The sequence below is a fragment of the Cimex lectularius genome, unplaced genomic scaffold (assembly GCF_000648675.2).
Source record: "Cimex lectularius strain Harlan isolate CLEC.00 unplaced genomic scaffold, Clec_2.1 scaffold26, whole genome shotgun sequence".
Classification (NCBI taxonomy): Eukaryota; Metazoa; Arthropoda; class Insecta; order Hemiptera; family Cimicidae; genus Cimex; species Cimex lectularius.
In genome coordinates, this window is record NW_019392721.1 from 343,298 (window position 1) to 368,809 (window position 25,512).

A 25,512-nucleotide genomic window follows, 5' to 3' on the forward strand; every position below is an offset into this window, starting at 1 on the left:
TAAATTCGAGTTTTGGCTAATTGGTAATAACAAAGGCAAAAAAATTAATGATTTGAAAGAAAATTCACAAAAACGCTGTAAAATCATTAAATAAAATCATTAAAATTTAACTATTTATTCTATCATAATTAAATCATTTTTAATAAAACTCTTGAATTTTTGATTTCATTTAATTTGGTTTGCATTAAAACAAGTAAATTGTAATTAATATAAAAACAAAAATACACATAGTATGAAATAAACAACAAAACACGAGTGTTCGTTTTTTTCGTCTTTGAATATATAGAATTTGGTTAGCGTAAGAGACTCTCGGCTCGTGGACCCCGCGGTCGTGGGTTCAATTCCCGCCGTCGCCTCTGGACTTTTTTGCACGATACCCTTCCCCCCAAAACGAATATGCATAACATATTGTCTGGGATTGGCTAATATGCATAGTTCATAAAGCCGTAAAAAAAGAAAAAATATATATAGATTTTTTTTAAATATTGTAAAAGGTGTTTTGATAGTGAAAATACCGATTGATCGAATCGTCAATGATGTGCCATCTCGTATGGCTCGTTTGTCAACATAAAATATGACTGGCTTAATCGAGATACGATTAAAAAAATCTTAGAAAGGTAAATCGCCCTAATTGTGCTTCACGATTCATTATTCGCCCATGAACAGGTTGAATGATAAAATAAACAAAATTCAAGGCGTAGCCGAATCGGCAAAATTGCATGACTTCCCGGCTCGGCGGGCAATTTGGATAATAGCGTTGAACCGTAACGAAAACTATTTATTTATTTTTTAAAATAGTTTTGTCGTTTCCTTTTATTTTAGTCTGCCCATCCCCGCGTTTTTGGTTCATCAGACGCGTTTTTGATTCTCGGCATCTTCAGTGGTGAGTTTGTGAGTTACTGTAAAGTATGGAAAATCGGCGGACCGAAATGTCGGAAACGACCACACCACATTTATATATCACACATATTGATATATAGTAAATAATTATTTCATTTACATTTTAGTGGTCAATTGACCAAGTTCCATCTTTCAATTAATTATTCTTTCCATGTAAGGTCTTGGTTGGAATAAAAAAGTCATTGTCACGAGCGGGATTCGAACCCACGACCTTCGGCTAAATACGCCGCTACTTCATAAGTCTCTGAGAACCCAATCCGATTACTCGACATTGAAAACTGGCAAAAGAGGGAAGGTTCGAACGGTTGTAGGTTGAGATGGAGAATTGGTGTCCGAGAGGATCGAAGTCACGATAGCTGAAGTGGTAGAGTAGCGGCGAATTTAGCCGAAGGTCGTGGGTTCGAATCCCGCTCGTGACACTGACTTTTTTATCTCAGCCAAGACCTTACATAGAAAGAATAATTAATTGAAATATGTAAATAATTATCAGGGGATTCTTAATCATCTATATTATAGGGTTGTAAAAGTAGTTAATAGTTCAGGAGTTATTCTACATGTCAAATGGGACTAAAAAGCTCTCGTTGTCCATATTGTGATTGTCATTTGTGTTCGAGATATTTCACTTTTCGAGTTATTTCAACCCTTCACAACTTTTACACATAAGCCCTCATATCTCACAAAATAATAATTTTCGATTACATCAATGGAAAGATCATTAAAATTCCTTATATGATTTTTTAAAATTTATTGTAACAAATAAAATATTATAATATAAAAAATATATTTTTTACTAGTTGTAGTTTGGTTTATTTACGATTTGGGTTATAAGCAAGTTGAGAACCGACACAAACTAGGCAAACCAAAATTATAGGAAACGACCAAAATATAAGTTTGTAACCCAACAATCTCAAGAAGAAATCTAATTTTTTTAGTCCCTTTAAATTTCTTTTACAATAGAGTAGTTTATTTACATTTAAATCCTTGAAATTTTTCAAAACGTACAATTCATTTATGTCTAGTTTTGATAGGATACTTGCGATAATTTCTTTGCAAATCTGTTACAATCAGCAAGAATGCTAGATTACAAAAGAGAGATAAAATTATAAGAAAATTCAACCAACGAATTTTTCTCCATTATTCTTTTAAGCATGATTAAGGATTGAGTCAATGAAGGATTTTTTCTATATTAAATCTTCGCCGAGCTTTCAGCACTTTATTTAATATCAAAATATATAACAAGACATACGTTTTTGTTCTTACGGATTTTTAGTCAAAAGTAAATACAAATAAATTCTTTGAGTGTTGTTGACATGAAAATATGTATCTTTTTTTTTAGAGCCCTGAAGAGTTCGTAAGTGCCGAAAGCTTGGTGAAGATTTAAAATAGAAAAATCTTTCATTGACCCAATCCCTGATAATACCTAGGAGAATAATGTACACAAATACTTTGGTTGAATTTGTTTTTATTCTTAACAATTTTTTATTTTATATCTTGTCTATAAATTGTCTACATTATTACACAATTATATATAATATTATAAATGCAATCACATTTTTGCCTAAGAACCTCTCGAGAAACTTTCCTTTTTTAAACAAATTTTTAACCAAACACACAGTTTATGCAAGGAAAAGATTATTTATCTGTACATTGTAAATAAGAGAAAAACCGATACTAGCAAAAATGCGGTTCGGACTAGATTTCTTTTGTGTCTGCACATTTTTATTATTAGCTGCTGACCTAAACTGACCAGAGTTGTTTCTGTTAGGTTGTTGAGAGGTTTTGTTTGTTCTAGGAAGATATTGTAAAAGATTCATGTCACAGCAAGGATTGGAAAAGTCGTTACAATTTTTATAAGTTTTATGGTATGTAAGAACGCTGATTAAGTTATTTTCATTGCATTTTATTATGGACCATTAAATAAAATAGCTATCGGGCAAAATAAAAATAAAAAATAGAAGTGCATTTCAAACTTGACGGTGAAATTACACCATGGTACTCGGTTATTTTTTTTAAATGATGCTACTGGAGAAAGGTTAGCTTTCTCCTCGTGTGTTAAGTAGCTTAAAGAAGAAAGTAAAATAAAGACTCAAATTTCGGCAAATTATCGGTTTACTGTTACATTTGAATTTATATTAAATTGAGAAAATATTATTTTACCTGAGAAAAGAAGGGAAAGTGAACTATCCTCATATATACAAAATGTCCTTTTTTTTCCCCCCCAGGAAAACGAAGTAACACTTGCACTTCTATAAACTGGCGAGGAACGTCTAAGATAACTTCTTTTCACATTAGGTCCGAGCCTGTCGTAGGTGCTACCGTTAAAAAAGATAAGAGGAAAGAAGAACAGCGAAGGTGGGGAAGAGATGGGATCGCTCCGGGTGGGGAGGTCGGGATAATTTGACCGGGTTTCTAAGAGGGAGAGGGGTCAGGCCTTCAGATATTTGGTCGATTCTCGTTAAATTTTGGATGCCCTTTAAAAAATAGTAAGCGTAAAAGTTGAAAGCCGGCGGTAAAACGGGTGAATCATGGGCTAGTGGGAGAAGAAAGAAAAAAGAACAAGGCCTAACAACCCGCTATCTTGAAATAATCTAAAAGTTGATTTTTCTTAGGATTAAATAATATAGTTATTTTTTTGTATTTTTTAAATTTCTTACCCTCCTTATCTTAGGGTTAAATAGGAGAAAGACAAAATGCGGTTGAATACAGACTTTTTGACGTCAACTAAACTGTTTGAATGCACATATATTTCAAAGAAAGTGAAAGAAAAATCTAAAATCTCAACTTTCGATTAGCAATTAAATAAATTATACAGTTCGATTTCTACCTTAAATATATTAATAGATTATCTAAAAAACATATTAAAATTTCACGTTCAAATCTGACAACCGTACCACGCCTTCAGCTGCTCTATGTTCGTTTCCAGCGTTGATATAAGATTTTTCCTTTAAAATTTTTATGGATGGAAAAGATTTGAGAAAGTAAACGGGTCAGATCCATTGGTTTGTAGGTAAACCTCTTAGACCAGGCAGGAAATACTTTACTACTTTTTGCATTAATTACGATATCCGCCTAAGGAAGGTGGCTGATAGTCTGCGAGTCGTGGCTTACAATGGTTCCGATTAAATTGGTTTCATTATTAATTATTTATAAAAGAAAAAAAAATTAACGAAACATTGTTGTTTAAGATCATAAATATCGTTTGTAAGTAGTTCCTTTATAATTCCAAATGATCTGTATATTCAATTTATTTAGCAAAACATTTGGTATTATAAATTCATCAAAATCGATTATTATTTTCCCTTCATTTACGTTTTAGTGGCCAATTGACCAAATTACATCTTTCAACTAATTATTCTTTCCTTGTAAGGTCTTGGTTGAGATAAAAAGTCAGTGTCACGAGCGGGATTCGAACCCACCACCTTCGGCTGCCGAACTTTTATTTTCGGTTTATCTTAACCAAGGCCTTACACGTAAAAGAATAATTATTTTTTCTATTTTTTCATATTGGGGTAGTTTCATTAAGCTAGGCTTGTCAAATAAAAATGTGCAATGAATAAGGCAAAATGCCAAAACGAAGATTTTAAACATGCAAGATCCAATTTCGAAAAAAGCAAAAAAAAATTAATATAAAAAGATTATTAATATTTATTGTTTAATTATATTCATTTTAATAGTTACTTTTGTATACGTATGCTTAGAGTTTTGAAGCAAAATATAAATCATTTTACTAAATTTTTAATTATTTTATCAGCTTCTACTTAATTCTATAAATACTCAGTTAATTATATACAGTTTTTTCGAAATGAAAAATTTGTGTCACAAGCGGGATTCGAACCCACGACTTTCAGCAGCCTAAGATCGTGGGTTTGAATCCCGCTCGTGACATTGACTTTTTTGTCTTAACCACGACCTTTCCACTTACTAGAGATTTCAACGTTATTCAGTACTCTTTTTATGTAAGGTCTTGATTGAAATGAAAAAGTTAGTGTCAAGAGCGGGATTCGAACCCACGACCTTCGGCTCAACACGCCACTGCTAACCACTTGAGATGTGACGTCAAGCCGTTAGAGCAGGCGGCGTATTGAGCCGAAAGTCGTGGGTTCGAATCCCGCCTGTGACACAAATTTTTCATTTCGAAAAAATTGTGTATAATTAATTGACTATAAATCATTTTACTCGATTTCTTGGTTTAAAAGAAAAAGTAGTATATATTTAAGTCGTTACTTAAAATTATTATTTTTATGAATAGATATTTTAAAACAGATCGGTTTTCATGAGATTCATGTTGGACCTGATTTTTGTGTTTCTAATGCATTTATGCGTTCTAGAAGTGTTAGAAATAATGATTAACGACTGTTTGTAGGAAAACGGGTTACTTTCTGGCTTGTGATGTACTTTTGTATGGTGATTAATTCATAAATATATTGTTTTGGTATAGAAAGAAGTGGAGATATATGTTAAAAAAATTAAATTGACACGTTATTAACGGTATGGTGGTTTTTTTGTGTCGTCATAATTCCAGATTGGTGTCACGTATTTAAGGAATTCGTTCAAAAGTGGTACAAATTCCTAACGGGGGATTAAAAAGAAAATTTTTTTTTAAAAGGAAAGTGTGTCTTGGAAAACAAATTTGCTTTATTTAATACTTGCATTCAGTACGGTTAAGGCGGTCGTTTGACAAGGCAAGTCCTTACAATAGATGATGGGAAAGACTTTCACGCTGTAACTGTGGATGTGTGGTGGTCGGGCTAGACAGAAAAATAACGGACCAATGCCCTACTGGCCCGAATCTCCCTCTGCTTACATTCCCCAACACTGGCACACTTATGTCCCGGCACACTAAAATTTTGAATTTTTTTTCCTTCAAAAGTTCCGAACGTTTAAATATTGTATTTGAAAAATGAAAAATCGCACACTCGGTAGTCTTCGGGTAAACTATTTTTTTTTCGTGGAAAGTCTATCTTAAAAAAAACAAACAAACAACGTATATTACGAAAAGAGAATTATTCCAGTATGATTGTACCTTTTGATTGAAAAATAATGTTTAAAAACTTGCACGAATTAATTAGACAATGTTGCAGCTGGACGCCTGTTCGATACTGTGGCGTTCTAATGAGGGGCAGACGCGAGACCTCCTTATATCCCCACCTTGGTTGACAAATCTGGGAGTAGAAAGTACCATCCTTCTTCAACAAGGATGCAGCATGTAGGAAATGCAACGTTCGAGGGAGGATGGACAAGATTCCTTATCACTGAGCTTAGAAGATCAAAAATTAAAATATTTAAAACAACAGTTATATAATGACATTAAGGACGCCTGGAGAAAAAATGTACACCTTTGTTTTATTAAGATTTGAAAAGAAATTTGATGATGCTGCACAAGGATCAAATTAAAATTTTTAAATCATGATATGATTACGTGAGCTCATGGTACTTGCAGATAAGTTTTAATTTATAACTAGACTTTCTTTGGATTAAAAATATTTTAAACGAACTTTTACTAGGGGGTACAACGCTCAAATCAAAACAAAAAAGGTCAATGGCCCTTCAAATATTGATCGAATGTGAAACCACAGGTTGCAGGTAACCATTGAAAACTAATCGAATTAAACATTCCAAACATATTAAATCCATTAGATTTCGTGGTCCGATTGACCAAAAACTTTTTTCAATTAATTAATCTTTATGAAAGGTTTAAATGAAAAAGTTAGTGTCACGAGTGGGATTCGAACCCACGACCTTCGGCTACATACGTCACGACATCTCAAGTGGTTAAGAGCGGCGTATTGAGCCGAAGGTCGTGGGTTCGAATCCCGCTCGTGACACTAATTTTTTCATTTCAACCAAGACCTTTCATAAAAAAAAAACTGAATAACGTTGAAATCTCTAGTGAGTGGTATGGCGTATCTCAACCAAGACCTTTCATAAAGATTAATTAATTGAAAAGAATTTATTTGGTCAATCGGACTACGAAATCTAATGGATTAATAAGTAAAAAATGAAGTATATCTTCACGAAAGCTCTACGTGGACATTTCATTTGTCACCGAGAATCGAGTAGATTACACGACATTTGAAAAATGGCAAAAAGGAGGGAAAATTCAAAAGGTGAGGTTGAGATGGGATGGTGTCTGAGAGGATCGAAGTCACGATAGCTCAAGTGGTAGAGCAGCGGCGTATTTAGCCGAAGGTCGTGGGTTCGAATCCCCCTCGTGACACTTGCTTTTTTTTATCTCAACCTTTCATAAAGATTAATTAATTCCAAACATATTTAAACAACGAAGCCAAAAAACAACTTTAATAATAATCCATTTATGTTTTGGTGGTCAACTGACCGAGTTACTTCTTTCAATTAATTTTTCTTTTTATGTAAGGTCTTGGTTGGGGTAAAATTTTTAATAATAATGAAACCTATTATCATCAAAATGCAAATCCGGGTGAGTAATATTTCGCGAGAGTGATTGGTCGGTGAAAGTAAAACAGTCATCGCATCCGTTTCTTCTCCTTTCTTGAGATATTTAAGAAAGTGAGTAGGTGATATTATCGCTTTTACTTTTTCCTCGGCGGACTGTTGAGCAAGAACTATCTGGCTAATAGCTGGTGGTTAAATCAGACACCCATAGAACATGGGACAGTAAGAAGCTTTGATATTTTTTAGATATTTTAAAGAAACAGAAATTTTGATTGAACGAGAATTCTGTATCGCTATGGGTTTAGCAATTCAATGTCATAATTTTGTTTGAACGCCATGATGAAAAATAGGTCCCTTGGCGACAGTCAACCGTTGGACGTTCAGTCCGCGGGTTCCACATAAATCCACAATCCAAAAAACCATAGGTTACAGTCCATGGGCGCCATTGGTCGTCATATTTATATAGGTCGATCTACGACCCGTCATACTCTGTTAAACTGGACGAATTTGTCAAGGAAAACGAACAATACCAGGAGAACAGAAAAATGATTTCCTCAATGTGGGACTCTCAACACGACAGACAATGACACATCTACACACAAATACTTTGAGCCCTGAAGATGATCTCAATAAAGATCGAAACGTTGGCACTATAAAGAAAATGTTTTTCTAAAACCTACGTCATACCACACAGCATCTCACGACATCCAAATAATCATTAATTCATATATGTTTAGCGGTCATAACTGACCTATTTACTTATTTATACTTTTTATCTAAAGTCTTGGTTGAGATGAAAAAATTAGTGTCACGAGCGGGATTCGAACCCACGCCATCTGAAGTGGTTAGAGCAGCGGCGTATTGAGCCGAAGGTCGTGTGCTCGAATCCAGCTCGTGACACTAATTTTTTCATTTCAACCAAGACCTTACATAAAAAGAATAATGAAAGAAGTAATTTGGTCAATCAGACCACTAAATATAATGGATTATTCACTAAAGATCTGATAGATAACTAAATCTAATGTACTTCTAATTCGCTATGTTAGCAGTCTTATGCAGTACGGTTACTTCTTCCTGAGGGGCTTCTTTTCAAACTCCCTCTCCCTCTTTACAGAAGCTCTGAGGATTTACGAAATAAGTAATGTTCGAAGCACTGATAGTTATTTGAATTTCATATCTTGCACACAAAGCACAACCCTACACCTACTGAGGATGGTTTATATTCTCTTCAAGAAATGTTTTATTCGTAGAAAATGTACTCGCGTACATTTGGACAAGATCAACTAGATTAGTTCGGAAATCATATCAGTAGTAAGTACATAAACGGGTCAAACGCCACTTTAGTCTGAGTCACGTCACTTAAACTATAATTCGCAGGGTTTCGCTTTTGTAAAACACACCTCACCAATTTAATTTGTACAATATCACCTAATCGAAACTATTTTCTGGCTCTTCACAAGAAATTTAAATCTCTTTAATTTAAAAGATGTACAATTAACTGTGACAATCCACTATCTTAAGGAGTTAAACATATTTAAAAAATAATAAAAATGTGGCTTAAAGCTATGATTAAATATGGAAGCAAAAAGAGACCTTTCGGAGAAAAAAGAAAAACTGCAGTAAATGCAACATAACGTTAGCAAAAGTATACCTGGAACTTGAATTACTAAAATTCAGATGGATCATATGCTGGATATGGACTAGTTTAAAAAATGTAAGTGCTGAGGTGTATCTTACCAAATATTCATAATAACGTCTTTCAATTAATTTATCTTTATGTAAGGTATTGGTTGAAATGAAAAAGTCATTGTCACGAGCGGGATTCGAACCCACGATCTTCTGCTTGATACGCCGCTGCTCTACCACTTGAGCTATCGTGACCTCGATCCACTCGGACACTAACTTCCCGTCTCAACCCCACCTTTTGAATTTTCCCTCCTTTATATATACATTATATACATAAGTGAAGATATTTTTTTCAAATTAGACAGAATTTTATTCTACAATTTTTTCTGACAATAACAATAGTTATTTAATTTTACGCTGGTAGTAAAATAAATAATAATTTTTGTTAGTATAATAAGAAACAAATAAATGGACCATACAATAAGTAATAAAATAACAAAAAAATATAAACAATTAATAGCAATCTTACAATTTATAAGTACTTGTGTAATACAATTAATTATTTTTAAATTATTTCCAGTAAACACCTATCAAGTAAGGTAAAAGTTTGTTTTTTTTTTAAAAGCGTTGGTACATTTCAAAATTAAGCTTTCTAAACTTGATTTTCCCTTTTAACCTCGGTTCTAAAATCTCAGGTACACTTTTGAGTAACACAACAATCATTTGTTCATTCTAAACCTCATCAATCTGAAAAATTACAACATAAATGAAGATCGAGGAAGAGGTCCATACAACAAAATACCACATCTCTTTGCCGGTATTTTTCTATCTTGAACCCAATAGGAATTTTTTTATTTTTTCATTTTTCATCAAAGTAGAAATCAAGTACAAGAAAGTTTTCAAACTTTCATAATATTGCCCGTCTAATATGTTCTCCTAACTGACGTACTTTCCATCATATTGTTCATGCAGGTACATTATGATTTATGACTATATTCAAAGTTGAAAATTTCCTTAATGAAGATAGAGAGAAATATCTTCTTGTTCGATAGTTGAACCGCCAATAAGTTTGGTGTTGCATGGTCGCTTGCTTTTCTCTGGATTATCCAATTATTTTGTCCAAACATTTTAATCGGTGATAATTAGATGGAAAACATTATGCTAATTTGAGGGAGAAAGCAATGCATTTATTACAAAAAAGTCATTTATTTAACATACTAAAATACACCTATTTTCTTCTTATTTTTACCAATTCTAACGCTACTATATCTATAAAACATGTTCGATATACAAAATATTACAATTTTGAAATATCATTTCTTGAATTGATTAAGACTCGGGCAGTTTTTCGCCTTTTAAACCACATTCCTTCATCAATCACGTGAACGTAAATTAACTTTTCGAACTTTACAAAGTTAAGATATACTTTTTGCTCTCTAGTTCTGCAAAAAACAAACCAGCATTAATCATATGATAATTTGATAAAATTTTGAAATGGAAAAAATGCCAGAAGGAATAACAGCTTTTTTTCACTGGGGCTTCCGACATTTAGGTCATTTTAGCCCCCAACTAAGTCTATATTCTATTTACCCTTTTACACAATACATTCATACAAATAAATACATTTGTCACGTTCAGATTTAAATGAACCGCCATGCCCCTCCACACACTCAAACAGTGATAGGAGTAGGGGCCAAGAAAGGGCTATTCTTTTCCCGAGAACAGATCCCTTTCTGGCTTGTGTGGGTAAACAGCTATTTTTTGGTAAAAATAAAAATTTGGTCAAGTAAATCAAGTAAGTTAATTTTATTACTTTGACGTCAAAATAAAAAATAATAATTGTAATTTAATTTTAAAAGGGTATATATTTTTATAAAGAAGAGTAAAAGAAATAATATTTCATTTTAAAAGTTGTTAATATTTTAATTGTATTTTCTAATTTGGAGGTCAAAATTTTAATAATAATACTAATAATAATATTAATAATCTTTCAACCGAGAATCAAAGTCCATTTTAAAATTAAGGTTTGTAGACTTGAGATAGGTTTGTTATTGTATAAAAGGATTCTTTAAATTAAAAATAATAATTAATAAAATATATTGTCATTTTATGTGAAAATAAATTGTAATTAAAGATTCAAATTTAAGAAACATTTGGTGTCGTATTTACTTTGGTTTAAATGAANCTAAAAAGCGGAACAGGGGACTCTGAAACTCGCTACCGTGTTTGAGAACTCTTCTTAAGTCCGGGGCATGCCTACACGCTCTCTGTATGGAGCCAAGGCATGACACGCCTCTATTATGTGGGACACATCGAGCAACCTTCTCTGCATAAGGGGCACCTGCGCGGGCTTTGGCCCAAAAGCAGGCGCCCATGTGTCAACCGCGTATGGCCAATCCTCAGTCGGGTGAGGACGATCTCCTGCTCAGGTTCTCTGAGGGCCATCTACCGGTCGTGCTCTTTACTAGAAAGAGCCTCTCCGACGACCCCGCACACTTTCTTTTATCATATTTTTTACTGTGTGTTTATCGAGATGGTCCGATCCGGAGGGTGGGAGGTCCCGGCTTTCGCCGCCTCGTCCGCACGTTCGTTACCCCCGGGAATCCAGACAACAACCATCGTCTAACAAGATCACGACGAGAGGTCCACGGAGAACCTGTCGCGTATGGGCCAGACAGCGCTCAGAGAGTCGGTACAAACGAGGAAGGGCTGAGTCCTCCCCGGAAAAGTCAGAAGCGTCCTATCATACCATTGTGAAAAGCTAAGCAAATAAAAACAAACGAAAAACAGCTTTTATTGTTAGCAATAAACGTCAAACAAAACTTAGTAAGCTGGGAATATTTCTAGTCAATACAAGAATTAAATGGAAACAAGGAAAGATAAGAAAACACCCAAAATAATGGGAAGCAAATGTCATGCCTTCGTCAGTTATTATTTATTAAAATTTTAATTTCAGGAACGATACCTATTATTTATCCCAATTAAATTGAAATTAATTCACAAAACAATTGTGGTATTGCGATGTTCAAAAGTGTAATAAATATTATTCATGTGGGAGGAACGCAACTACGAGACTGTTTTAACACTTTTTAATTAACTGAATAATAAAAATACATCAGATCTTCAGATACAAGCATTACAACTTGATACACTACTTCTGTACGTCTGTCTTGTGTTTTTTCTTTTTCTTTCTTCCTTTTTCCGTCCCCAGATATTTGCTCCTTCTTGACTACATACATAAACGACTGTGTGTGAGATGCAAGCACTGCCTGTTACCATATTTTCAGGATTCTTGATAACATTTATATCATATTTGAAACTAAAAAATTGAAAATCTTATGCAGTCAATATTAACATAGACAAAGCAAGCTATATGGGGTTCATTTTGGAATTGGCAAAAAAATTATTGCATATCATAAGAGTTTTGTACGTTACGAGCTCCTGGCTGTAACGAATCCGTTTCCTCAAAAAGGAATTCTGATATCTGATGGAGTATTTCCAGGCGTAGTTTTACGTCTCATATTATTTTCCCTGTTCTTCTTGACATCACTGAAATTTTCTCTAGCACCATTGGATTACCATTATAATTAAATATTTGAATTTGTTCTTGTACCCGGACGACCTTTTGTTAACACCTTCAAAGTGAACATTTACTTTAATAAATATTTCGCACATACCAGAAAAACTGTGGCTAATCTTATTATTAAACTTAAATTCTACTGACTGGAACAAATAATAAACGCTATTTTTTCTTCTGTATGGAAAGCTTCTGATTAATAATAATTAATAAATTGAATCTTATTTGATTTATCATTATATTCGTGGTTCTTCATTTTATACATTCATATAAAAATTTACTATAAATTTACTTCACGTACATTTCAATGTAATTATTTGTACTGTTTAATTTTTATATTATTTGTTATAATATATAATATTTATTTACTTTTAATTCTGATTTTTGTACATAGTATTTATTGTATAACAACCAACCTCCTGTTAATGTCATAATTGGTAATAACAGTAATTATGTTTTATGACCACGTGGCCAGATCTTTTACTAATCCTTAACTTAAGTTTCCATCTTTTTGGCCTTTGTATTTTTTGTTTCTTTTTAATACAAACTACTAATAATTTAAAGTAATAAATTGATTATCAAACAATCAGTTCATTATAAATCTGGCCCTTGCGCAAGACCAACACTTCTGCAACGCTCGCAAGTCGTGAGGGTTTAGTATACCGGTGTAAAATCTAAGGCGTCATTCACTACATACGGTTTTAAAATTATTTGAAAATTAATAATTTTATATTTTTCACTCTTCTTTCTTGGTTGTTGAATTTTGATATTTCTTGGGTTTCTTCAGGAACTTGTAATTTTATGTAATTAAAAGTAATTATATGTTTATACTTTACTGCTTCCAAGTAAATAATTTATCCAATTAAATAATCCTTATTGTTTTCACGACTAATTTTTTATGTAATGCCTATTTTTATTCTTTATTTATTTATTTTGAATTGATCATCAATTAAATATTATTTGATATACTATAATATGAATAAGTATAAATTTACTAAAAATTCACTTATCGTTTATTTCAATCTAATTATTTATAGTATTTAACATTTATATTATTTGTATTTAATTACTTTTATTTCTGCTTTATATACAAAATATTATATTGTATTACATCCAATCTCCAATGTATGTTTTAATAATTAAGACCAATTATTGGTTAGAACAGTAATTATGGTTTATGACCAGATGGCCTGATCTAGTACTAATCCTTAACTTTAGTATCCATCATTTTTGCCTTTATATTTTTTGTTTACTTTTATTCAAACTACTAATTATTAACAGTAATAAATAAATTATGAAACAATTAGTTCATTATAAATCGGCCCTGGTGCAAGACCAACACTTCTGCAACGCTCGCAAGTCGTGAGGGTTTAGTATATCGATGTCAAATCTAAGGCGTCATTCATTACATACGGTTTTAAAATTATTTGAAAATTAATAATTTTATATTTTTCACTCTTCTTTCTTGGTTGTTGAATTTTGATATTTCTTGGGTTTCTTCAGGAACTTGTAATTTTATGTAATTAAAAGTAATTATATGTTTATACTTTACTGCTTCCAAGTAAATAATTTATCCAATTAAATAATCCTTATTGTTTTCACGACTAATTTTTTATGTAATGCCTATTTTTATTCTTTATTTACTTATTTTTAATTGATCATCAATTAAATATTTTTGATATACTATAATATGAATAAGTATAAATTGACTATAAATTCACTTATCGTTTATTTCAATCTAATTATTTATATTTAACATTTATATTATTTGTATTTAATTACTTTTATTTCTGCTTTATATACAAAATATTATATTGTATTACATCCAATCTCCAATGTATGTCTTAATAATTAAGACCAATTATTGGTTAGAACAGTAATTATGGTTTATGACCAGATGGCCTGATCTAGTACTAATCCTTAACTTTAGTATCCGTCATTTTTGCCTTTATATTTTTTGTTTACTTTTATTCAAACTACTAATTATTAACAGTAATAAATAAATTATGAAACAATTAGTTCATTATAAATCGGCCCTGGTGCAAGACCAACACTTCTGCAACGCTCGCAAGTCGTGAGGGTTTAGTATACCGGTGTCCGATTTAAGGCGTCATCCACTATATACAGTTTAACATTTATTCGAAAATTAATTATTTTAAAATTTTTACTCTTCTTTTTCGGTTGTCGACTTTTTATATTGATTGGGTTTCTTTTCAGCAACTAGACATCAAACTTGTAATTTTATGTAATTAAAAGTAATTTGATGTTTATACTTCACTGTTCCCTAGTAAATAACTCATCCAATTAAATAATCCTTATTATTTTTACTATTAATTTTTAATGTAATGCTTATTTTTAATCTTTATTTATTTGTTTGTAATTAATCATAAATTAAATATGATTTTTATTATATCTTTACTTCTTTATTTTATACATACATATATAAATTTACTAAAAATTCATTTCACGTACATTTCAATGAAATTATTTGTAGTATTTAACATTTATGTTATTTATATTTATTTACAATAATTTTTAATGTAATGCTTATTTTTAATCTTTATTTATTTGTAATTAATCATAAATTAAATATTATTTGATTTATTATTATATATACTTCGTTATTTTATACGTACATATATAAATTTACTAAAAATTCATTTCACGTACATAGTAATAAATAAATTATCAAACAATTAGTTCATTATAAATTTGGCCCTTGCGTAAAATCAACACTTCCGCAACGCTCGAAAGTCGTGCAGGTTTAGTATACCCGTGACAGGTTTCAGGCGTCATTCAATATATTTTTTAGTGTCAAATTCTTTGCAAAATTTTTAATTTTATGTTTGTACTTCACTGCTTCCAAGTAAATAGCTCCTCCAATTATATAATCCTTTTTTTTTACTGTTGATTTCTAATGAAATGTCTATTTTTAATCTTTATCTATTTCTTTATTTTTAATTGATACTAGATAGGAGAAGACTGCTGTGGTTTGGCTAGGAAGCCGGAATGCCACACGCTGTGCAGGAAGTGGTTACATTCACCGGCTCATGTCTCCAGAACTCATTTAGCTAACACATGTTCATCCCCGGTCATGCATTGCATAAACAACATAAGCAAGCCGGCCGCGATCTCAAGTCACCATAGCAAATGTAAATAGCCTTTGTTGTTGTGTTCGTTCATTACAAAATAATACATTTTTTAATTTTTTTTAAGACAATGCTTGCTGCAACAAGGCTCCAAATGCAAAATGTAAAGAATCATGTAAAAAATCTCTTAGCAGGAATAAGGCAGCAGAGGATATTGTCAACTCACTAAGGAAAGGCGGTTGTAAAAATTTGCCCCCTAATGTAAGTAGCTTGGAATTAAAAGTTAACGGTTAAAAAACAAAATTTTTATTTTTTCAGGATAAGTTGTTCCAATGTTTGATAAACAGTGATCATGAAGGTCCGAGAAACAGGACGAAATTGGGAGTGGACGCTGCTAAAAAGTACTGCTGCAGGAAGGCACAAAGCGAGTTCTGCAAGAACAAATGTTTCAAAGTTTTCACCGTCGATTTCTCAAGCTGGCAGATTTTTGAAGAGAAGTGTTTGAGAACATCTGAAGGCGACAATCTCGCACAGTGTTTAGATGAAGGTATGTTTGTTTGGCCTGTTTAAATCTATAAAAGGAATAACCTGGAAAGGTGAATTTATGGCAGATTTCACAGGGTTGAACAATTAGGGAAATTAATTCTAAATATATTTTTGAACCGGACCTACTTTTATCATTTTCACTCTGCTGCATGCACACACACATACACACACGGGGAGAGGGAGAGAGCTAGGAAGTAATCGAAGGGTTGGAGGGGTGCATACTGAACAGACCCATATGTTAAAAATGGATGCATCAGACCTGTTACCAAAATGATCTACATGGTGAAATTGGCAAAATGCACGGGAAACTGCAATGTCTTTGTCCAGAATTGGTAAACAGTAAGGGTCCGATTCTTCTACAGGATAATGCCAGGCTACATGTGCCAACTCTGCGAGAACTTAAGGACTTAGGATATGAAACCTTACCGCACCCTCCAGACAGACTTCCACATTTTTAAGCATTTCGATCAATTTGAGGGATAAAATTTTTAGAAAATGCATTGAAGCTGAAAAAGCGTTTCTAGACTTTATCATGATATGAAACTTTACTGCATCCTCTATATTCACCCGATCTCTCGCCTACAGACTTCCACATTTTTAAGCATTTTGATCAATTTGAGGGATAAAATTTTTAGAAAATGCAACGAAGCTGAAAAAGCGTTTCAAGATTTTTATTGTGATATGAAACTTTACTGCATCCTCCGTATTCACCCGATCTCTCGCCTACAGACTTCAACATTTTTAAGCATTTCGATCAATTTGAGGGATAAAATTTTTAGAAAATGCATCGAAGCTGAAAAAGCATTTTAAGACTTTATTGCGAGTCAAATTAAAGATTTTTAAATCTGCGGAGTAAAAGCACTCATTACATGTTGGAAAGACGTATAGATTGTGATGGAAAACATTTCGAATAAATTTTCTTTATTTTATAAAAACCAAAAATAGTTTTGACTGTTTTTCAAAATGGCATTATTTTTGCACCAGCCAAATAATTATTTATAAAAATTAACTTATTTATTATTAAATTGTAATGTAATTATTAAAATAAAGCATATTGCTAGGTTTTTCCAGTCGAAGGAAAATGGTTTTTAAATTTTTACCCTTTAACCAAATAAGGCAAAGTTTGTAGCTATATTTAATAGATATTAATTGTAGATACTAAGGGTGAACAGGACCCTCTCCTCATTCTCTCGGAAAAAATTAATTATAGCGTACAATGTATATTTTAAGAAAGGAATACAATAATTTTAATTCTAATGTAATAATTATTGCATTAATTGTTTTTCTTTTTTCACTCTGTATTCTTTTTTTCAAAATCAATTCAGTAAAACAACAAACAATAATTAAAAAGTTATTTTAATATTTAAATTAATTATCGTGCACATCCAGTGTTGAGAATTGTTTGTTTTCCATGTCCATTTACCGAACAGTAATCAAATCAGGTATTTCAACATTATGCGCATAAATCTGGCTGCTGAGAGTTTCCATTCCCCCTTTGTTATGACTAGGTTGTGTAACATAAATGGTTTTCTTAGTAGAAAAAATAAACCACACAAATTTAATGGATTACAGACTACACTCAACTGAGTCATACTCTATTGTTTTGTTATAATTATTCAAATCTTCTTGTTTCTCTGAGATTTTATGTGAATTTATATGTCTCAATTGATTATGTATAAAAGTAATGATTTATTTCAGTTGAAGAGCCTTGCGAGTTGGGCTGTGATGGATTAGGTTTCTGTGATAACTTTAATAACCGGCCTACTGAGTTATTCAGAAGTTGCAACAGTGAAACAGATTTAGCCGCAAGATCGGATTATGGTGATTGGTTGAGGCGAGGTGTCATCGAGTTACCGATGGTCAAGGATTTATACATCAGGAACAGTACCAACTGTCATCCAATCACTTGGAAAACAATCGCCTGCACACTTCAACTAAAACCTTGCCATAGACATACGCAAACCACTCGCATATGCAGGTATGATTTTGCCATATGTTTAATATTTGATTAATTAATTTTTATTATGGTTCAGGGACGATTGTAAAAGAGTTTTGGAGTCTTGTTTCGACTGGGAGAGAATCAGAGGCGATGCGAATAAAATCACAATTCACAAGATCTGCGATATCCTCGCTCCACAGAATGCCGATGAAGGGTGCAACACATTTCAGTCGTTCTTTGAACATAGAGACCCCGTTGAAGAAGCATCTATAACGAAACCGTGCAAAAACCATCCTTGTCGCAATAATCAGTACTGCCAGGTGAACAAATTCTGCTCACCGGATTCAGACTGTGACCATCACCAATGTACACCAGGTATGTGTTCACCCAGTCATTTTGCATAAATATTGCATCATTTTACTTAATAAATAATTTAAAAAAACAAATATTCTTCTAAAATAAATAAAAAATTAGACAAAGGTGAAAATAACTAAGACTGGATAGATTAACATCATAAATGATAGGTTTAACTTAAAAATTGACTGGTGGTCATCAATGTAAGGTAAAGGTCCCAGGTTTGAATCCTGCGTCCCTGCATTCGAGCCCGACATACTTACAAACAGGCTTTTTTCAGAAACACTGACACCCCCAAGAATTTATGTAAGATCAGAGTCGAACCATCGACCTAAACCTTTTTCAAATTGACTGATTCATTGCGTACAAACAGAAAACGTCCAATATTTTTTTATGTTATACATTTATCTTTTACTTTCAGCATATTTTTTAAAACAGGCAAATAGAAAACTTATATAAAATCGTAAAAAAAGCCAGATATTGCAGTTCCTTTCTAAAATAACAATTTTTATTTCCCAAACTTTACTAAATACGGACTAATATTTATCTCTTTTTTGATCTTTGATAAAAAATAAAAATCGTGAGTGGTGGAAATCAGGGTAAATGTTGAACGTTGACCTAAACATGAGTCAACTTTATTGATTCATTGTATGCAAACATATAAAGTCCTATATTTAGTGAATTTCTTATTTAACCATTCTTTTTTTGTTAATATTCAATTTATTTACAATATTATATTTCATAAAATATTTCAAGGTTTTTAATCATTCCTTGTACTTGAAGCCATGATTTAATGCAAAAAAAACAGCTGGACAACAAAGTAACAGTGTGAACTTGGGAGATCTGGTTGCGTAGAATAGCGGATTTTGGCCATTTTGGCAAAAATGAACATTTTAAATTTTGTGTCATTGGACTTTCCAAAAAAATATGTAAACATAAAGTTTTAACTAATTACAATTAATTAAGGGTTTTAGTTGAGATAAAAAAGTCAATGGCACGAGTGGGATTCGAACCCACGACCTTCGGCTAGATACGCCGCTGCTCTACCACTTGAGCTATCGTGACCTTGATCCACTCAGACACTAACTTCCCACCTCAACTCCACTTTTTGAATTTTTCCTCCTTTTTGCAATTTTTCATGGCATTCATGGCACCAAATTTAAAAGGTGGGGTTGAGATGGGAACACTTGGACACTAAGTGGATCGAGGTCACGATAACTCAAGTGGTAGAGCAGCGGCGTATCTAGCTGAATCGTGGGTTCGAATCCCGCTCGTGCTATTGACTTTTTTATCTCAACTAAAAACCTTAATTAATTGTAATATATTAATTGGTCAAGCAGACCACGAAATTAGTGAATTTAAGTTTTAACTAATGTTCCTTAACAACAAAATTAATATTAGACTGAATTTGAAGTTTCACCATTAAATAAAACAAAATTGCTTAGGATTTTTAATACTGAAGAACTTTTCATGTTGAACAATTTATTTAATTACGTTAATATTTGAAGTTTGTATGTATAAAGTATAGAAAAATAACACAAAGGCGGGATGAAATTGTTTATGACATAGCAGCTTTTTATTTGTCGAAGATCAAAAATGCAAATTTTTGGGAAACTTTGGATAACAAACATTGACAAAACAGTTCACCTTATTGTTCATCATTCCATAAAAAATAAATCTGCTGATTTCAATCTCTCTTTATTTCAAGCTCGTAAATATCAATTTAACAATCCATTTCATTCTTCAGATTTTCAATAGAGAGTGAAGGAGNGAGAGAGAGAGAGTCAATTAAAATCAGATATCAAACAAAAGATCATGTTCCTCGAAAGTGAAATTGATTTGTAATCAAGAAAGTCACCCAAATAGAAATACAACTTAACACTCCATTACTTTTAAAAAAAATCTTAAAATCAAACGCGAACTGAATTCTTAAAAAAAAAAAATAAATAAACTAGTTGGTCAAATTAGTGCAACATTTTTTTACCAAAGTTGCCACTTTTTATCCAAACACTAATAGTTTTTAATTAAAAATTAGATACTACTAATTATTTCTGTGTAAAATTTAGGGTGCCGACTTGGCGAGTCGACAAAGTTCATGGTGCCTGCTGGAACATATGCAAAACTAGTGACGAACATGATGAAAAATGAAGAATGCCATATGATATGCCAGTGTTCTGAACAAGGCCATATCGAAAATTGCGCTACAAATTACTGCAAAAAACAAGAACTTTGTGTATCTGGCGGAGATAGAATTGGTAATTAATTTCACTTCTCAATCGTTAATGGATTATATATAAAAATATTATTCGTCAGGCAGATAAATAAATCTGCAAAAATTCAAACTAATTTCAAGTAATTAATCTTTTTATGTAAGGTTTGGGTTTTGATGAAAAAGTTAGTGTCACGAGCGGGATTCGAACCCACGACCTTCGGCTTGATACGCCAATGCTCTAACCACTTCAGCTATCGTGACCGTCAAGCAGTTAGAGCAGCGACATATTGAGCCAAAGGTCGTGGGTTTGAATCCCGCTCGTGACACTAACTTTTTCATTTTAACCAAAACCTTACATAAAAAGATTAATTAATTGAAAGAAGTAATTTAGTCAATCAGACCACTAAATATAATGGATTCAAACTAATGTTTTTCAAAAAATGTTTATATTATTATTTATTAATTAAAAGATAAAAATACTTTTTTTTAGAGCATGGGTCTACTTTCTACATGGGTTGTAATTTATGCTCATGTTACGATGGCGAAATTACTTGCAGTAAAAAGCAATGCGCCGGGCATGGAGTTGACATTGCTGATGTAACAACTCTCCCTTGCAACTCAACTGCAGAATATTCTCCAGTTTGTGGATGGAATGGAGTTACTTATCCAAATTTTCACCTTGCAAAGTAAGTCATATAAAACAGAAAAAAAAAATTATTTGTTTCATAAATATAAATTTCATGTTTAGCTGTTTTGGGCTTTTTGAAAACGATTACAAAAATGGCACTTGTGAAAGTCGTGATCCGTGTAACCCAAATCCATGTCCCATATCTGACAGCTGCATACCAAAGAGGAGAGTGTGTTTGCACAGTGTGTACAAAACGTGTTCCCAATACGTCTGTGGTAAGTTATCAACCCCTAAGCACTCCTCAATTTTTCTCTTTCACATTGTGTCACATACAATCATGCTACTTTTCAGTAAAAAACAAATCAAAATTTGTAGTTGACGGACACATAAATTGCACTGTCCAGCCGGAAAGCACGGTTTGTACCACTTCTGGGGAAACGCTGAAAAACCCTTGCTCAATGCTTTATAACGCGCAGGAGCTTGCTTATCATGGTCCCTGTATGGTAAGAAATGCGCTTCGCTTTCTAGGCGAGTTCTTCGACACAGATTTTAATAAAGTTTATTTTAGAATTGTGTGGATGAAGGAAAGGAAGTCTGCGGTGCAGACGGAAACACATATTCATCTTCTTGTTCAGCAATGGCAAGATTGGTCCATATCGACTATTATGGCCCTTGCATCAATGTCGGCCTTATTGATAATATTCCTAAAGAACAATGTTCAAATGTGGTTTGCCCAGAGCTGAAACAGAAAAATTGTATAGGGTATACTCCTCCTGGAGCATGCTGTCCTGTATGTGGTGGTGCTGTAAACCTTCTATACAGGTATTTAATTATTTATTTATTAGCTAATATACTCTTCTATCTCATTGTCTGACACACATAAAAATTTCATAGCAGTAGTAAGCCTAAAAAGTATTAATTTCATTTTATGAGTTCTCAATCGGCATGATGTCCAAACAGCCAAAAACAAAGTCTGGGGGTACGGCAGTGCGAGTGAAAGATCGTTCAGCGATAGTTTAAAAAATTTCGAGAGGGAGACTTAAGCCTTGAAAACAAAGAAGGTTGGGAATTTGCAGAGAATCTTTCACTTTCCAAATTGACCTTCGCTGACCATTTTAAAGCGGACCTTTTGGAAATGTGAAAAAGCTTGAAAGTTGGGTTCCTCATGCTTAGACCAGCAAAAAAATTATCGTTATGAAGTTTGTGCAACACTTCTTTGCTGAAACAGAAACAAACCTTTTCTTAATCGAATTGGTACTTGAGATGAAAAGTGGATTCTCTACAATAACAGCAAACAATCTGGATAGTGGCTCAACAAAGGGGAAGCAGCACTACATTTTCCAAAGCCCCCTTACTCATCAAAAAAAGGTGATGATGATTCTTTGGTGGACTTCATTTGAGCTAATTTACCACAGCTTCATGAAACGTGAGGAAAAAATCTATGCTGAAATGAATTGCTTTCAAATTGAAGCAATGCACCAGAAATTGGCATTATTGAAGTGATTTTTGGTTGATTGGACAATTAGAAAAGTGATTCTATTACATGACATCGCTCGGCCTCCATATCTTGAATGGAACAGGATGAAAACTTTTGGATCTTGGTTATGACTTCTGCCTCATACTCCAGACTTCTACTGACTACCATTTTTTCAGACACCTGGGCAATGTTTTACAACATAAAAATATTTAATGATCAAGTCATTAGAAAATGTATTAAAAGTAAAAACTCAAAATTCTATTCAGATGGTATAGAGAATTGTTTTTTATTTTGAAACTATAAACCTGCATTATTTTCCATACAACCCATAGTAGAACTATGTCATTATAAACAGCCTCCAACTTAATCCCTAGAATTTTTTTAAAACAATTTTATGAATCCTTTTTTAATGGATTTTTTCTGTTTCCTTGATAATTTCTTAGTATATCTCAATAAACAAATTATAAGTGCAGGTAAAATCTGAACTTTAGAAGCACATGGATTGATAATAATTTATTTGTTAATTCATTTGTTAATTTACTGCTTGTGATACAATTGAGCAATATGGTGATTCCCATTCAACATCACCAGTAGGTCCAGGAAACCTTCTGTAATATTTCAAACCACCACAAAAAAAGCACTTGTCAAACAGTTTCATACTTGTGTAACACCCTAGATCTATGCCAGACAAATGAAAGCAAAGAAAGTCTCAGGGATGGTTTAAGTTGGGTTAAGTAGGGTAAATGTTAAAACTTACATTAGGGTTAGGAATAGTTTAGGTTAGATTATGTAGAGTTAGTAGAAGAACTAGGGTTCAAGTTAGAAATGGTTTAGGTTAGGTAGGATTATTATTAGACCTAGGGTTAAGGTTAGAAATGGATAAGGTTAAGTAGGATTATTATTAGACCTAGGTTAAGGTTAGAAATGGTTTAGGTCAAAGAGGATTATTATTATTATACAATGTTAGAAGTAGTTTAGGTTAGTTAGGGTTACTATTAGACCTAGAGTTAAGGTTAGAAATGGTTTAGGTCAGTAAGATTATTATTAGACCTAGGGTTAATGTTAGAAGTAGTTTAGGTTAGTTAGGGTTACTATTAGACCTAGTGTTAAGGTTAGAAATGGTTAAGGTCAAGTAGGATTATTATTAGACCTAGGGTTAAGGTTAGAAATGGTTACGGTCAAGTAAGATCATTATTAGACCTAGGGTTAAGGTTAGAAATGGATAAGGTTATCTAGGATTATTATTAGACCTAGCGTTAAGGTTAGAAATGGTTAAGGTCAAGTAGGATTATTATTAGACCTAGGGTTAATGTTAGAAGTGGTTTAGGTTAGTTAGGGTAACTATTAGACCTAGTGTTAAGGTTAGAAATGATTTAAATTTGATAAGGTTAATATTAGATCAAAAATGGCAAAAAGGAGGGAAAACTCAATAAGGTGGGGTTGAGATAGGAAGTTGATGTCCGAGTGGATCGAGGTCACGATAGCTCAAGTGGTAGAGCAGCGGTGTATCAAGCCGAAGATCGTGGGTTCGAATCCTGTTCGTGCCATTGACTTTTTTTCATCTCAACTATAAACCTTAATTAATTGTAATGTATTAATTGGTCAAGCGGACCACGAAATTAGTGAATTTAATTAGATCAAAGGTTAAGGTTAGCGATGGTCTGGATCATATGGCACTCAAAATAATTTATGATTGCAGCAAGCTCAAACATACTGATCCATGCCAAGTCAATGGCAGCTCTTTTCTTTGAGATTTGGCTTGTACTCTTGTGATAGCAATCAAATATATACATCATTATACCTAAGTGCTTTAAAATTGAATAAACACCACTTGTTTCCATTGGAGTTGATAAAATTTAAAAATTTCATTTAAAAAAAGACAATTTGCAATGTAAACAGAATATTGAAGCAATTTTTGTACTGAAAATATATATGTTATGTTATGGACTATAATATAGTGTTTACATTGTTCTTTGTTTTCCAGTCAAAAACAGATCGATAGAATTATGGAAATTTCGCTTAATGGTGAGCTCAACGAGTCATTTACTGTTGAAGCTGTTTTGAGCGCACTGAGCAGGAAGATTCAAGTGGCCGAGTGCACGCTCAGGGGTCAACTCACCATCGAAATGAACATCCTCATTCTAGTCATTCCGTCAATCAACAACCCTTCAGATTTACAGATGGAGGCATGCGTTCTCGAAGCTGAAAAGATCGCAGTACTAGTACAGAGGAACAGCCCGCAGGTTTCGACCGAATTGAGCCTGAGCATTCTGACTGCTGCAATAGTCGTCCACCAGGAGGTCAGCAACTCGGCTGTAATTTTGCAATTTCCAATTCTTTGCTTATTCTTAGTAATAACATCTTTGGGAATATAATGATAAGGGGACTTGTCAATGCTTTATAATGTGATTAGGGAAAAAGTCCCATTTAAAAAAAAAATTGTTATGATTGCTTGCATTTCTTTTGTTACCAATGAATCAAATATTTTATGAGTGAGGAGGTATCCTTTGTTTTTAAAATACAAAATAAGCAATTTCTTTGTGATCATTTTGCCAAAAACAATTAACAACAATTGTATTCAAAGTAATTATAATGGCTGTCCTTATAAAATTTACCTAAAAAGGCAGGGAATGTTTAACAAGTTCCCTTGCAAAATAAATTAACTAAGGGAAATAAACTTTTTGCAAATAATTGTATATAAAATTTGTGTCTTAGAATTTCAGTAATTGTCATTTTTAATCAATTGTCGTATC

The 25,512-nt window shown here is 32.7% G+C and overlaps 1 protein-coding gene across 2 annotated transcripts; it reads left to right on the forward strand.

The window, feature by feature from the left end:
• The first annotated feature begins 15,453 nt into the window (after window positions 1-15,453).
• LOC106664010 (reversion-inducing cysteine-rich protein with Kazal motifs) lies at window positions 15,454-25,482 on the forward strand. 2 transcript variants are annotated; one of them, XM_024226666.1, is made up of 11 exons: window positions 15,454-15,666; window positions 15,731-15,864; window positions 15,922-16,150; window positions 17,848-18,127; window positions 18,183-18,463; window positions 20,509-20,697; window positions 21,145-21,340; window positions 21,403-21,557; window positions 21,634-21,785; window positions 21,851-22,104; window positions 24,744-25,482. In XM_024226666.1, exons 1-11 carry the CDS (start codon window positions 15,609-15,611, stop codon window positions 25,132-25,134), a joined length of 2,319 nt encoding a protein of 772 aa, XP_024082434.1. In that variant the 5' UTR covers window positions 15,454-15,608; the 3' UTR covers window positions 25,135-25,482. The 2 variants fall into 2 exon arrangements, with proteins under 2 accessions (XP_024082434.1, XP_024082435.1); XM_024226667.1 differs by having other exon boundaries at window positions 21,658-21,785.
• Window positions 25,483-25,512: the final 30 nt, after the last annotated feature.

Coding starts and splice junctions, on each gene's coding strand:
- LOC106664010 (XM_024226666.1), top strand. CDS start 15,609: ATGCATTGCATAAACAACATAAGCAAGCCGGCCGCGATCTCAAGTCAC. Junction 18,464..20,508: donor CCATCACCAATGTACACCAG/GTATGTGTTCAC, acceptor TGTAAAATTTAG/GGTGCCGACTTGGCGAGTCG. Junction 20,698..21,144: donor ATCTGGCGGAGATAGAATTG/GTAATTAATTTC, acceptor ACTTTTTTTTAG/AGCATGGGTCTACTTTCTAC.